At 38.8% G+C, this 16,114-nt stretch overlaps 2 protein-coding genes across 11 annotated transcripts in view; one reads left to right on the forward strand and one right to left on the reverse strand.

Moving 5' to 3' along the window:
• The window catches only part of LOC112042892 (galactose mutarotase), a 64,292-nt gene extending 48,178 nt beyond the window's left edge, over positions 1–16,114 (forward strand). For 2 of the 4 annotated variants that reach the window (XM_052890485.1, XM_024078079.2), the window contains exons 8-13: positions 327–414; positions 1,293–1,440; positions 12,227–12,332; positions 13,819–13,923; positions 14,981–15,091; positions 15,960–16,114. In XM_052890485.1, coding sequence (XP_052746445.1) covers positions 327–414; positions 1,293–1,440; positions 12,227–12,332; positions 13,819–13,923; positions 14,981–15,091; positions 15,960–16,052 — 651 coding nt within the window. In that variant the 3' untranslated portion in view covers positions 16,053–16,114. Of the gene's footprint in view, positions 1–326; positions 415–1,292; positions 1,441–12,226; positions 12,333–13,818; positions 13,924–14,693; positions 14,889–14,980; positions 15,092–15,959 lie in introns of those variants that run through there. The other 2 variants (XM_052890486.1, XM_052890487.1) reach the window with 2 other exon arrangements.
• On the reverse strand, positions 2,151–9,621 carry LOC128199698 (uncharacterized). Of its 7 annotated transcripts, XM_052890481.1 has the most exons (4): positions 7,984–8,544; positions 5,740–7,348; positions 5,344–5,476; positions 2,151–4,733 (listed from the first exon to the last, which is right to left on the reverse strand). In XM_052890481.1, the coding sequence occupies exons 2-3, from the start codon at positions 7,307–7,309 to the stop codon at positions 5,346–5,348; spliced, it is 1,701 nt and encodes a 566-aa protein (XP_052746441.1). In that variant the 5' UTR covers positions 7,310–7,348; positions 7,984–8,544; the 3' UTR covers positions 2,151–4,733; positions 5,344–5,345. The 7 variants fall into 7 exon arrangements, with proteins under 7 accessions (XP_052746441.1, XP_052746444.1, XP_052746442.1 ...); XM_052890484.1 differs by adding an exon at positions 8,551–9,621 and having other exon boundaries at positions 2,151–7,348; positions 7,984–8,163; XM_052890482.1 differs by lacking the exon at positions 5,344–5,476.

Consider the following 16,114-nt stretch of genomic DNA (forward strand, 5'->3'; position numbering starts at 1 on the left):
GACTATTATATAAAGGCTCTGCCATCGTCTCAGAAGGCAGCGTAAACAAAAAGAGCTCAGGCATTTCATGTTCATAGATATCGGATGTCATTCACAAACGCTGACGCTTTCTACAAACGCTAACGCTTCGAAAACAAAAAAAATATTTGGAAGACATTCGTTATCGATAGGTCACATGGTCAACCTATCGGATATGTCATTTCTATACATTTTATTACTTTACGAAGCGTTAGCGTTTGTAGAAAAATTATCAATATGACATGGTTAGAGAGGCAGGAGGTCACTGAGTAGACTTGAGCAAAATGTTAATATTGTCTTGCTTGTAGCACGCGGGTCCAGAACAGATGTATGAGCACATCATCACCATCAACGCGGACAAATTTACGCCCACGAACGATGAAGGCCTTGTTACAGGTATTCTATACTAATACTAGCGGACTTCGTTTGCCTTTATACCTCCTTAATGCGGCCCTGTCGTCAAATCTTCTTCTTTTCGATCTTAGCAGAAGTCTAACTAAACTAACTACCACTCTCCCCAAATGACATCTTTGTACATCAAATAGTTTTCGATATTTCGTGATGAGTGTGACGTTTCACTTTTATATATTAAATTATTAAAACTTCGCGATATCTTTTCGTCCGAAATTCCTCAATACCTGAAGACAAAAGTCTTCCAACAGTGTGTGTAACAGTTGCTAATTATGGCCTCATAAGAAGACTCAGAGTCACACAGCGGACGACGGAACGAGATATGCTTGGAGTATCCCTGCGTGATCGAATCAAAAATGAGGAGAACCAAAGTCACCGACATAGCTCAACCTATCGCGAAGCTGAAGTTGCAATTGGAAGGGCTGATGGACGTTGGAGTCCCAAGGTGCTGAAATGGCGACCCCGTACTAGAAAGCGCATTGCTGGACGACCCCCTACCAGGTGGACTGACCACATTCATGAAGTCGCAGGGCTTCGCTGGATGCAGGCGGCTAAGGATCATGATGTTTGGAAGTCCCTATAAAATCCCTATGTCCTGCAGTAGACGTCCATCGGCTGATATGATGATGATGACGATGATGACTTGAAAGCCACGTTATCTGCAAGTGTCATTGGCTATATTTTATCGCTCAATTCCCACAGGAATGGGAACTACGTTGGTAAAACCGCGTGGGGTTCACCTTGTTTAAGCTTGTTTGTCAAGGGGCCATTAAGAGATACTTTCACAGATCGGACACGGTGGATAACAAACTGTTAAGTAGTATTAAAAACAATAAATGAAAGTGAATTTTCTTTCATTTCAGGGGAGAAAAACGTCGTTGGTGGTACCGTATTTGACTTCAGAGTGCCACGTGTTTTGCGTGCAATGCTACCCAAAGTACCTATGGGAGGGTTTGATGTCAACTACTGTATAACGCAAGGCACAGAACAAGATTTAACGTTCCAAGCCAGGTCAGTGGCAATCTTATATCGATGTACTCATAAAAGTACAGTAGACCCACTTTAATAAGTTGCTCGTTGTGGGTGAAAAGGTTAGCAGACTATATTATATTTAAATTCGGTTATTTCACGTAGGCTTAAAAAATATATAGTACTCATTCATTCAATAATAACCCATTTTCTGCTCACTGCTGAGCTCGAGTCTCAGAATGAAAGGGGTTGGGCCTTAGTCCACCACGCTGGCCCAATGCGGATTGGCTGTCTTCACATACGCAGAGAATCAACAAAATTCTCTGGTATGCAGGCTTCCTCACGATGTTTTTCCTTCACCGTTTGAGACACGTGATATTTAATTTCTTAAAATGCACACAACTGAAAAGTTGGAGGTGTATGCTCCAGACCAGATTTGAACTCAAACCCCATTATTAAATATAGGGTGCTCGAGAGTATTTCCCATAACTCTAGGGTTATATTCTTTAACAAAAAATAATTAAAAATGTTCAAGGAACATGTGTTCTAAAATGAATATTTCCTTTGTAAATAGATCTTAAAATGTGTCTCTTATCCTCATCCCTATAATAATTACGTATTTATATTTTAAAATGCAACGTGGTCGCTTAGTTACCTAAAGGCGTGTGTTACATGGACAGACGGTATCATTCGAATTTGTGTGCGCAGCAGGACTGTATTACCATAGGTTGAATAATAAGTTGACTCCGATGTGAATGGAAAAATCACTTTAATTGAGAAATATAAATTGAACATGTGTACATAGTAGACCTGTGTCGATCGCGAATGATCAAATCTCCGACACCCGATCACTACTTGTGCGTGAGTAATTGGGTCGCGGACGTTAAAAACACCCGATCTTATGTGACCCGTTTGGAGACCCGCCCGGGCGCAGACTCGATTAAAAGATCGAAAGGTTTTTGTTTACCATACTAAATTGAACTTTATTTTGATTACAATAACTCTCAAATCTGTAGATCTCGTGAATAATCGGGTCGCGGACGTCTAAAACACCCGATCTTGTGATTCATTAAAAACTCGATCACTCGACCCGACCACGCTAAATCGAACTTTATTTTTAAAACAATAACTCTCAAATCTGTAGTTCTCGTGAATAATCGGGTCGCGGACGTCTAAAACACCCGATCTTGTGATTCATATAAAAACTCGATCACTCGACCCGACCACGCTAAATTGAACTTTATTTTTAATAGAATAACTCTCAAATCTGTAGTTCTCGTGAATAATCGGGTCGCGGACGACTAAAACACCCGATCTTGTGAGACCCGTTTGGTGATCCATATAATAAACTCGATCTCTCGACCCGACCACACTAAATTGAACTTTATTTTGATTGTATTAGTGTTATAAATAATTATTTGGCTCAATTGCTAATAATGTCGAATCATCATTCGCAAGTACAATCTGTAGTTGTCTCTTTTATTCGTATGTAAAGGAAGATATGTATTACTCTGTATTTATGAGTTTCATCGGCTTCATCTCGGGGCTTGTAAAGATATCATTCTGTATTCTGTAGTTGATAATGATGATGACTTGAGTGGTAAATTCGTAAGGAATAAAGTCTAAAATATATATGTAGGTATGTATTACTTTTAGCAATAGTTTTATCTATATAATATATAATAACTTTAATTATTTACATTTTTTTATATATATTCATAAAAACATAAAATAAAATTTCCCATTTTTCGAATGTAAATTTAGACGATGACTTAATATTATTGTATCACCACGCAAAAGCGATACAATTACAAACCACAATATTTATTTAACTGATAGTAGGCATAACTTTGTTTTGAATCCGTCGGTCAATCAAAGGATCGGGTTCCGGTTCGGGTCTTACGGGTGTTCAGTTCAAATACCTACCTACTTCAAGCCGCGTCGCAACGATACACAAAACCCAAACAACCCGTGACCCGAATGATCGAAATGATCGAATCATTGAGACCCGATCTCCATAAGTATGGGTCGCGATCGACCCGGGTTTTATGAAACGATCGAATTACACAGGTCTAGTACATAGGCCGGTGGTCGGAAGGCAAAAGGAGCGATTACAAATTACAATCGGCGGGCAGTGTTGCCAGCACGATTTTATACAATTCCTTTATTTACCATAATGTTGCCTGCAACATGCTGCGGCCTCATGATGTTATGAACTATACAATTGTTAAATAATATGTAAACTGGAAATTTAAACATTTTACAAGTTAAGTTTAATTGTTGCTTACAATGTTAAATTTAAAATTTTCTTAATAAACATTCTTATAATAATTAAATACTAATTGGAATCTATTGGCAATACACATATTTTGTTAATGGCCCGAACGTGTGTTTTTTTATTTGGGGTAATGACCTCGACGGCCCTGACCTTTCCATCGTGACCAGGACATAATCTTACAATTCGTGCCATGGGCCAGTACATAGGATATAAATTATCATCCTTTAGAATAACTAAACTTCCTACTTTAACATTATTCTGGTCTTGGCGCCATTTTGGCCTATTTTGGAGAATATTTAAATAATATTTATGCCAAACCTTCCAAAATTGTTGTTTTAAATTAGTACATAGCTGCCAAAACTTAAGTTTATTTTTAGGTACATTAATTAAATTGTTTTCTGGATACATAGTTAACGCACTACCAATAATAAAGTGACCAGGTGTTAAATAACAAAGGTCATCTGGATCAGATGAGAGTGATAACAATGGTCTTGAATTAAGTACAGCTTCAATCTCACAAAGAACTGTGTTAAGCTGTTCATATGTTAATAAACTATTTTGTACAACTCGCCTTAAATGGTATTTTGTACTTTTAACTGCTGCCTCCCAGAGACCACCAAACGTAGGAGAATAGCACGGAATGAAATGGAAATTTATACCTTGTTCTGCAGCAAATTTTTGTACGTTTGCCTGGTGATACTGAGATGCATGCAGCTTATACAATTCATTTAATTGGTTGCTAGCCGATTTGAATGAGCTAAAATTATCACAGTGGACCTGGCTGGGCTTTCCACGTCTGCTTATTTGCCCTTTGAGACAGCCTAGAAATGTTTCTGTGGTTAAGTCCGAAGCCAGTTCTAAGTGAACTGCCTTCGTGGTAAAGCATACAAAAACGCATATATAACCTTTTCCGACTACAGAGCGTCTAATTCGCGATAGCTTGACGTCTACAGGCCCAGCAAAATCCAAGCCGATAACCTGGAACGGTCGGCTCGTGGCTGTGACACGGCTGGCTGGCAGTGAGCCCATTAGCTGTTGAGCAGCTGTCGCCTTATTTCTAAAACATATAATACATTTGTGGGTTATTTTCTTAATATGTAATAAGCCATTTACAATCCAAAATTTTTGGTTTAAACTTGAAAGCAGAAGCTTAGGTCCTGCATGCAGTAATCTTTCATGTTCGCTTTTAATAATCAAGCTAGTAATTAAAGAGTCCTTTGGTAGGATAACAGGATGTTTTTGTGACAGTGTATGTATGGCAGCATGGTGGAGCCTCCCACCTACACGTAAAAGACCTAGCTTATCAATGAAAGGATGTAGGTTCACAAGAGTTCCTTTTAAATTATTGCCTTTGCAAAGTGCATTAATTTCAGATTTGAAATGGACACCTTGTTCATGCTTAACTATAACCATTAAGGCATTTTCAAGCTCTGAGCTTGTTAAATATTTACTATTTATTTTATTTTTATGTTTATTTACATTATTCAAAAATCTTAAAATATAAGCCATGAGCCTAATGATTTTTGTAATATTAGAATAATTATATAATTGTTTGAAAATATATTCAATAGAATTTGATGATTGGTCATCAGAAAGCACTAAGCAAGGCCTCACCTCGGGTAGAGTGCTGGGGAGCTCTGGTTTACAGCAATCAAAATTGTACTCACTGTTACGTAGAAACTGTGGCCCGTTCCACCATAACTGGCACCGGTTCAGCTCGCCTGGCTTTAGCCCTCTGCTGATGAGGTCGGCAGGATTTTCTTTGGTGTTGACATAAAGCCATGACCATGCACCTGTAGCCTGACGAATGACACTCACTCTGTTCGCTATATAAGCTTGAAGCTGCATCAATTCAGTGTCAATCCATGCAAGAACAATCTTTGAATCACTGAATTGATGTACATCCTTTATTTTAACTTTAAGCTTAAGTGAATCATATGTTTTTGCCATTAACTTAGATAACAAGAGTGCAGCATTCAATTCAAGCCTTGGCACTGTCATGCCCTTCTTTTGAATAGGATTTATTCTAGATTTCGAACAGAGCAAGTAAGCATTTGAGTTACCTAATTTGTTGACTCGCAGGTATACACAGCAACCGTAGGCCGTGGAACTCGAAGCATCAGCAAATCCCACCAGCTCTGCAGTGTAATTTTCTGAAATATCTATATTTCTACTTAGTTTAATTGGCTCCATTGCTAATAGATCAGCTGTAAACTGTAGCCACTCTTCTTGAATGTTAAGAGGGGGAGTGGAATTCCAATCAATATTTTGTAGCCATAATTTTTGCATGATGACCTTTGCTGTTACTATAATAGGACTTGCAAACCCCATAGGGTCGTAGAACCTACCTATGTAACTTAATATTCTTCTTTTTGTTATTTCTTTAGGGTTAAACGGTTCAGGGGATGATATTATAAAGTTATCATCTATAACATTAATGCGCAGCCCTAAAGCTTTCATGTCGAAATTTTCTTTTTGCAAATCTAAACTACAAAAATGTTGTTGCTCGGTCTGTGGTATATCTGACAGTATGCTTTTATTATTTGAGGCCCACTTGTGTGTATGAAATCCACCTAGACTGAGTATTTCGCGTAGTTGATTCCTTGCAGTTATAACTGAGTTGAAATCATGATCTGTGTAAAGAATATCGTCAACATATGTATGATTATTAATTATGTTGGAAGCTAGAGGATACAAATTTTCGTACCTAATTGCTAGCTCCTTTAAACAACGTGTTGCCAAGTAACTAGAGCTTTTTAAACCGTATGTTACTGTGTCTAATCTAATACATTTAATTGATTCACTTGGATTGTCTCTCCAAAGAATGTTTTGTAGAGAAGTGAATTTGGGATCAATTTTTATATTGCGGAACATATGTTTGATGTCCGTTGTGAATGTATATTTGCCAAATCTGAATAGCATGAGTATATCAAAAAGATCTTTTTGCACTACCGGTCCATTGAGTTGTAAACTGTTTAAGCTGACCTTCTTGTCAGTTTTCATTGAAGCATCAAATACACACCGAAGTCGGGTTGTACTTGAATTTTCATTTATTACTGCATGATGGGGTAAATAGTAAGTTGCTTGTTTGTTTATGTCATACAGTTCAATGTCCATATAATGACCATGGTTAAGTGATAAGTATTCATGGATAAATCTTTGATATTGCATGAATAGATTTGGATTTGAATGCAATTTCTTTTCTAAATTTAAAAATCTCTTTAAAGCAAGGTGAAAGGATTCGCCTAATATGCCATTAATATCTTCTAAAGGTAATTTCAATGGTAAGGTAACTTGAAAGTGATTATTTTCTAATTTGACAGAGCCTTGAAATATGTGTTCACACAGCTCCTGTTCAGAAGTTTTTTCATGCAATAATTCTGGGACCTTTTCATAAGACCAAAACTGAGAAATTGTTTTTTGTATATCTAGCTCACATTTTAATGCTACTTTGTGACAAGATGGTTTGGATAAATTGACTGGCAAACCTCCTCCTATTATGTGACCAAATAGTGTTGGAAATATGTGTAATTCAAACCCTGGAGACCCTTGTGATGTAGTGTGACACGAAGCAGTAGGGAGAACCTGTTGTGACCCGTGAGGATCACTTGCAGCTGGTGAGCTGAGGTTCATTGGCACCACCACCACGTTCTGATTGCTCGGCAACAAGGTCTGGAAAAACACATCCGCACCAATGAGTATATGTATTTCACTTGGTACATTGAACTGTTCATCGGCTAAAGTTATATTATTTGGTATGTGAATTTTGGAAATATCAATATTACTCTGGGGAAGTTTACAAGTTATATTTTCTACTACATGACAGTTGATGATTTTTTTGAACGGAATGTGCATAGAATGCACCTCTAATGGGATGCAGTACTTTGTATTATTTTTAGTGTTAGATATGCCAATAATATTTGTGTTATTGGGTGTGGGAGTCAAACCTAATATTTTTATGACCTTTGAGGTCACTAACGATACCTGTGAACCGCTATCTAGTAAAGCCTTGATGCGGTACTCTCGGCCATTCTTGCTGAACACCTTTACTCTTGCTGTGGGCAGGAGTACATTATTATCAATGTTGCCTGTCAAAGTAACAGGAGGTGCCAGGGCGGGAGAATTGCAGACTAAGCTGTTGTGACAGCCCTTGCAGTCTGAACATCGGAAGTGAAACCTACATTTGCCCTTATGTGTACCTAAACATGTAATACAAAGTTTATTCTTTTCTATGAATAATATTCTTTCCTGTGCTGTCAATAAATAGAATTTTTTACATTTAAAAAGTTTATGTTCTTTGGACTTACAGTAACTGCATGATGATCCCTGCGTGGCGAGAGCTGCTACCCGTGAGTTACCCGCAGTGTGACCTTGCTCAGCATTTTCTAAAGCCAAGGCCCGTTTCTCAAGGTACTGGAGAAACTCTTCCAGGCTCGGCTTGTTATCAGAGCTTCTATCCATTTGGTAGGCTCTCGTTGTAAAGCTATCTAGTTTACGGGAGAAAATGCAAAGAAGTATGGGACTCCAATGTATTACATTAGGCTCATGAATGCTTATGGCAGCTAATTGTTGTCTAATACATGACACAAAGTCTCTTAAATTACTAGCCGTGGACTTAGTGATACATTTTAAATCTAACAAATGGCTTATGTGTTCATTCACAATTTTATACTTATTTTCATACCTATTTTCTAATAATTTGAGTGCTTCACTATAGCTTTCAGGGGTTATTGGTAAATTTTTTATTAAGTCTAAAGGTTCACCTATGAGGTATGATCTTAAGTAGTATAATTTTTGTATGACGTCTAGACTTGAATTATTATGTATCATTGATTTAAAAAGGCTTATGAATGGTATATACTCGGTGAATTTACCGTTAAACTGTTGGATGTCCACGGGAGGTAAATGAGTTTTTGCCGCTACACTCGGTTGAGCAACTGAATTGGTTGAAGACGCGGGTGCAAACCCACGTTGCGCAATCGCCTTGTTTAACATCGTTACCATTTTGTAAAACTTTTCTTCGACGACGTCCACGCACTCCTCATCTTTGGGATTCAAATGTAAAATGTCTTTGCACAAGTCTTCGTATTCATTAAAGGTTTTTTCCAGTCGGTCGCGCCGAACCATGAGTTCCTCCACGTGGTTCTTTAGTAGATTTGCCTCTTCTGCTTCTAAATACTGATAAAGCCGCGTGATTGTGCGCTTTGCGTAACCGCGTGCTACATTCTTCCTTGATAATTCGTCCTCCATTATGATTTACGACGTATATACTAATAGGTATTTCCGAAATACACTGATTTATGGTTACTATTGCTCGAATAACGGCACTGAGTGATGATATAACTTTTTTGAACAGAAATTGCTATTCACTTTAGTATTAGCACTGATTTTACTTTTAGTTTTAATGCAATAAAGAGACTTGATACACTGCGCAGACGACGATGACAAAATGGCGCGGGGCGCCGTCCCTCGTCTCGATGATGTTGCGTTCGCCACGTTTTTACCTCGTGGTCGTAGCGCTGGCGCGATGCTGCTTTCTCCCTCACTCCCACTGGCGACGTATCTGCTTTGCGCTCTCACGCGTTGGCTCACGGTAGATTATAGATGAATATTGCGTAAGTCAATCAGAGCGGCAACGTCGCGTTGCGGACCTTTGTCTTTTTGCAAAATGTTTGATTCTCAATAATGAAAGCGTATTTTTACCTCTTGCTGTCTTCAATCGGAGGGCCGAAGGACCATGTGCGCAGCAGGACTGTATTACCATAGGTTGAATAATAAGTTGACTCCGATGTGAATGGAAAAATCACTTTAATTGAGAAATATAAATTGAACATGTGTACATAGGCCGGTGGTCGGAAGGCAAAAGGAGCGATTACAAATTACAATCGGCGGGCAGTGTTGCCAGCACGATTTTATACAATTCCTTTATTTACCATAATGTTGCCTGCAACAATTTGTATGAATTTTTTTTTTTGTGCTTAATAAAATATTCAGTCAATTAATTTAATATTCAGTGCGTCAGGGAGATGTGATCTCTCCGAAGCTATTTACCGCCGCATTGGAAGACGTCTTTAAGCTTCTGGACTGGGGCGGACTTGGCATCAACATCAATGGCGAGTATATCACTCAACTGCGGTTCGCGGATGATGTAGTCATCATGGCACAGACTCTGGATGACCTTAGTACCATGCTCAATGACCTCAGTAGCGTTTCTCAACAGGTGGGCCTGAAAATGAACATGGGCAAAACAAAAATAATGTGTAATGCTCATGTATCGCTCCACCCAGTTATAGTTGAGAACGCTGCACTCGAAATTGTAGACGAATACATATACCTAGGACATATGATCCAGTTAGGTAGGTCCAATTTCGAGAAAGAGGTGAACCGTCGAATCCAACTCGGCTGGGCTGCATTCGGGAAACTTCGCGACATCTTTTCGTCCGAAATTCCTCAGTGCCTGAAGACAAAAGTCTTCGAACAGTGCGTGTTGCCAGTGATGACCTATGGTTCCGAGACTTGGTCGCTAACTATGGGCCTCATAAGAAGGCTCAGAGTCACACAGCGGGCGATGGAACGAGCTATGTTAGGAGTATCTCTGCGTGATCGAATCAGAAATGAGGAGATCCGCAGAAGAACCAAAGTCACCGACATAGCTCAACGAGTTGCGAAGCTGAAGTGGCAATGGGCGGGGCACATAGTGCGAAGAGCCGATGGACGTTGGGGTCCCAAAGTGCTGGAATGGCGACCCCGCACTAGTAAGCGCAGTGTTGGCCGACCCCCCACCAGGTGGACTGACGACATCAAGCGAGTCGCAGGGATTCGCTGGATGCAGTTGGCTCAGTATCGTGATGTTTGGAAGTCCCTACAAAAGGCCTATGTCCTGCAGTGGACGTCCATCGGCTGATATGATGATGATGATGATGATGAATAAAATATTAGTTATGCAGTTCGTTTCCTATAAACGCTCTCGTTAATACCTTGAAGTTATGGGAAATACTCAAGAGCACCCTGTATAGTTAGGTAGGTAGGCTTAAATAAATAGTCAAACTTGACGTTTGAAAAGGGCTTGTCAACACTTTTCAAACGTCAAGTTTGACTATTTATAGACTCTACCATCGGTTCGGAATGAAGTCTGCTGAGGAGAGTCGACAAAAACTCAATAGTTGTTCTTTTAATACATCATTCTTTGCAATTTCAACTATTAAGACATACAATTATTAATTCTACTTCTTGTGTGAAGATGAAAGTCGATCCAATTACTTCCAAGTATTTTTAAATAAATTGAATTTAATAAAAACAAAAAGCCTTAATGTCTCGTATAAAACATGTGGTAGCGACATAAGGGTGATTTCAGACTAGCGTATTTTTTGCGCGTTTCAACATACGCCCTTACACGCGCGCTTCATTACATTAATAAACCGGACTCGCGTAAGCAGGCATATTTCGGGGTGTTCGCAGGTGACCGGTGATGTCGTGTTATTATCAAATCAAGCTTGGAAGCGCGTCAACGCTTGTACGAGTTGAGCATGTGCCAAAAGGCGCGCCTACACGCGCCTACATGCGCTTCCAGAAACGAGCTCAAACGCGCGGTTAAAACGCTAGTCTGAAACCGCTCTAAATATTGTATGAAGAAAGATTTTTATTAGCTAAAAATATTCTCACGCCTGGCAATATATTAATATGCACAGGTGTGTAATTGTTATAAGATATTAAGGAGTACCATTGTAACGTGATGTAATAAGTATAATATTATAAAAAAATCTCCCACACTTTCATCTTAATTAAATGTTAGCCATAACACTAATTAGATTTTCTATTTAAAGTAGGTTTGTTTATTTAAAAAGTGCTTTTTTTAGGAGTCAGGTCTTTTTCAGTTTCCAACATTGTTATAATTTAAAATACACCACTGTAAACGGAAAAATAATTATCAAATTATAGTTTTTGAGAATATGAACTTAAATTTGATACATATTGACATACTAGCTGACGCCCGCGACTTCGTCCGCATGGAAATCAATGTAAACTTTCAACCCCAATTTCACAACTGTAGGGATTCAATTTTAAAAATTTTCGTGAAAAGTCAATAGACAGACACACTTTCGCATTCATAGTAGTAATATAGATTATTATCAATCTCCTGAATCATTATTACAATTACTAATATAAGTGTGGTAAATCTTAGATCGATCTTCTTAAGGACGAAGTCGCATGTGTCCATTAGCGTGAAAGTAGAAAGAGTTTAATTTTTTTGCAGAGTAGATAATAATTTATTTATTTTGCTATCATCCGCGAAATCCGACGAACCCATGCGACAACGTCACTCAGGTCCGACAAAACACTCTGTGCGTACGTTTCACCCCGAAACCGGAGCATCCTCAGGAAATATTGACTCTACAACGTGCAATTGCAAAAGTCTATTTTGTCGGACCTGGGTGACGTTGTCGCATGGGTTCATCGGATTTTCGCGGATGATAGCAAAATAAATAAATTGTTATCTATTCATGATGAATTTCCGCAAAGTAATTGCTTCTATCTAATATTTATTTGCAGAGCACTCCATCCGGTCACCGGAAGAGTGGTTGAAGTATACAGTAATCAACCGGGCATGCAGTTCTACACTGGTAATCTTCTTCCGGACCCGGATAAAATAGTTGAGGTACACAACAAAATTATATTAAAGAACTTTGAGTTATGTCTCATCACTGCATTTTAGTTTACTCCACTCTCAGTACTTTACTCAGGTTGTATAAGTTTCCAGGACTACCTATTGGTTTTTGCCTCTTCCAAGCTCCAAGCACATAAAAACAATTTTAAATTTTGTTTTTACATCTATTGTCCACCAATGCCACTGACGCACGGTCTCGTATTGGCATGATGTCATGCATATTGCGACTAATACACGATCAGTTTTATCGGCAGTCAAGCCGTTATCGCTGCAGACTTCGTGAGCTTACTTGATCGTCAGTGGCTGACATAACATAATTCTGATGTCGATTTTATCTTATTCAACCCAGTTTATGTCATTTATTTTGCAACCACAAATATTTGTCCGTAATTGGAGATACCTACCCAAAATCCAGAGCGTGTTATCACGATCCTATGTATTATTTATTTATTTATTTATTTATTATTATTTAACAAACAACACATTGAAATTAAGCCTAACCATAGTGCAACACAAACCACAGTTAGTTTTACTGTGCACTGGTTATTATTGCATACAATAAATACAATATTTAGGAACAAACAGAACATTATTAACAAACAGAAGAGGAATTATTGTTAATGAGTTTCCTTTTTTAATTCTTTAGAAATAGATCTAAATTAAATCGTATTAATTACATTTTTTTATGCAATATTGGCCAGCGCTTGACTACAATTAACCCTGATGGTAAGCATGAATGCGGTCTAAGTTGGAGCGCGCTTACATAGAAGATGCCTATAAATGTCAGGAAACACATCCCCTGGTTAGGTTAGGCTTTAAGCAGCGTTTACCGGCATGTGGTTATACACTTAGCTAGAAGCATTTTGGATCTACAACAAATATGGTTTATTCTACTGCCAAAGCTTGCTTTTTACTTCTAATAAATGATTTTGATTCAGAGGGCGTAAGTTCGAATCCGATCCGGGGCGTGCACCTCCAACTTTTCAATTCTTTAGTGATAGATCTAATATCATTCATTCGTATAGTTGTCAACCCATATTCGGCTCACTGCTGAGCTCGAGTTTCTTCTCAGACTGACAGGGAGAGGTTCACCACACTTGACCTATGTGGATTGGCAGACTTCACACACGCAGATAATTAAAAAAATCTCTGGTATGCAGGTTTCCTCGCGATGTTTTCCTTCACCGTTTGTGACACGTGATATTTAATTTCTTAAATTGCACGCAACTGAAAAGTTGGAGGTGAATGCCCCAGACCGGGTTCGAACCCACACCCTCCGGAATCAGAGGCAGAGATCCACTGGGCTATCACGGCACTCAGCAGCAGCTGCGTTTACCGGCATGTGGCTATACACTTAACTAGAAGCATTTTGGATCTACAAAAAATGTGGTCTAATCTACTGCCAAAGCTACTTTTTACTTCTTGCAAAAATGATTTTTTTACCGAAGATTTATGTGTGTATGAATTGCATGTGCAGGAATTGGAAGGTGAAGAAGAAGCACAAGAAGAAGATGTGAAGGAGGAGTCTGACAGCGAGAGCGAGAGCAGTGCGAATGGAGAGGAGGCTGTTGAGGAAAGCAAGGTGAATGGAGTTTGTTTTTGAAGATATTATCAGCCTTTATTAGGAGAGCGGATATGGAGCTTAGACTCACCACGCTGCTCCAATGCGGATTGGCAGGATTTGAGTCAACAATATCAACCCATATTCGGCTCACTGCTGAGCTGAACTCCTCTCAGAATGAGAGGGGTTAGGCCAACAGTCCACTACAGACTTCACAGATGCAGGAAATTAAAAAAGTTCACTGTTATGCAGGTTACTTCACGATGTTTTTCCTTCACCGTTTGAGATACGTGATATATAGTTTCTTAAAAATGCACACAACTGGAAAGTTGGAGGTGCATGCCCCGGGCCGGATTCGGACCCACGCCCTCCGGAATCGGAGGCAGAGGCTTCTCCTATCCACTGGGCTATTACGGCTCTCAGCCACTGTGGGATGTTGATGATAATAACCAAGAGAAAAGAAAATTTCCAAAAAAGCAGGGTTTGAACCCAGGACCTATTAGCGTAGGCTAATAACTTAACCACCAAAATATAACGACCAAGTCGTTGTAATGAATAGATACGTTGATTCGTCATCACCATCATCAATATCAGCCTATTTTGAAGGGAATTACATAGCTAGGCCTCCCTCTTTGTAGTAAGGAGAGGGGTATGCAGATCAGACCTACCAAAGCTCAATGCTGATTGGCGGGCGTCGGGTGATAATGTATGATTGTATTGTAACTACATATTTCTATCAAATGTTAATCATAATGACCCGAACGACTAACTTAATGCACTTATTCTTCTAGGATTGAAACACCACTAACTTTCTAACTCTAGGCCGATGCTTTTTAGTGATAAAGAAAAGCTTTATGCATGTTAAAGCCCGACCCAGCGGACTCGGATCAAAGCTTTTCGATCCGATGTCACAGAGGACCATAACCACTAGATAGTATATCGATTAGTTTTATTTATCTAAATCTTCAAATGAAAAAAGAGTTACGGTATGTCGTCTTTGCTTCTTCTGCTTCTCTTTATTTCTGATTGGCGACATGGATTGTATACTCTTTAATAATGATCTTGCATTTCTTTTCAGGGCAAGAAGAGTTATGGCTATGTCCCGTTAATAGGAAAAAAAGGAACATATTATAAGAAGCACGGTCTTTTCTGTCTTATGCCACAAAACTATCCAGATGCAGTAAATCATGTAAATCTATACTTATAATAAATCTGTAGAGAGGTCAATTCTGTACATGAAATATATTTTCAAAATAACTATCAGGGGGTGATTAGTGATCGATACTGACGCCAAAAATGCAACCAATAAAATTTTTGTCTGTCTGTCTGTATGTTCGTTATAGAAACAAAAACTGCTCGACGGATTCTAACGAAACTTGGTACAATTATTCTTCATACTCCTGGGCAGGTTATAGTATACTTTTCATCACGCTAAGATTAAGCAGCAGAGCAGTGAAGGGAAATGTTGGGAAAACGGGAGAAGTTATTCCATTTTTACAGCGATACTATTGTAAGGGCTGGATAAAACAGGGTCTAAGGGCGGACGAAGCCGCGGGCGTCCGCTAGTAAGAATATAATATAAATCTACATCATCGTGATTGTCAACCAATGGACGCCCACTGCTAGCATCTGCGGATTTCCTCATTTCTGATTTGATTATCACGGAGATCCTTCGAGCGTAGCTTGCTCCATCGCTCGCTGAATGATTCGGAGCCTTCATAAGAGACCTATAGTTGGCTAAAAGGTCTCGGATCCGTAGGTCGTCTGGCAACAGGCACTGTCCGAATTTACCTCCTTAAGCACTAGTGGTGTTTCCCGAATGCAAATTATATTTCATTTTACGTGTAAATCAGCCTTGAGTCGTTCTTGCAAGCAAGTGAAGTCATCAAGCTCAACAAACTATATAGAGAAAGATGTTCTGCAGTAATTCAAAAGTGAATAATAAAGAACCATCTTCTTTATGTGAAACCACGTTCTAAAATTGTTGGTGTTTTGACTTACGAAACTGTGAGATATTTGCAATAACACAATTAATGTTACTCATTTTCTTGTTGCAGAAAAACTTCCCAATCTCCGTACTGAATCCTGGTGAGGTGTACGTGCACAAAATTCAATATAAATTTGGTCTACTTTTGGGAAAATATGTATAATTATTCGGTGTTATCAGTCTTTTGTTCTGGTAAAAATAAAAATTGTTAACTGTCGAAAATTA

The sequence above is a fragment of the Bicyclus anynana genome, chromosome Z, assembly GCF_947172395.1.
Source record: "Bicyclus anynana chromosome Z, ilBicAnyn1.1, whole genome shotgun sequence".
Lineage (NCBI taxonomy): Eukaryota > Metazoa > Arthropoda > Insecta > Lepidoptera > Nymphalidae > Bicyclus > Bicyclus anynana.

Coding starts and splice junctions, on each gene's coding strand:
- LOC128199698 (XM_052890478.1), bottom strand. CDS start 7,309: ATGAACCTCAGCTCACCAGCTGCAAGTGATCCTCACGGGTCACAACAG.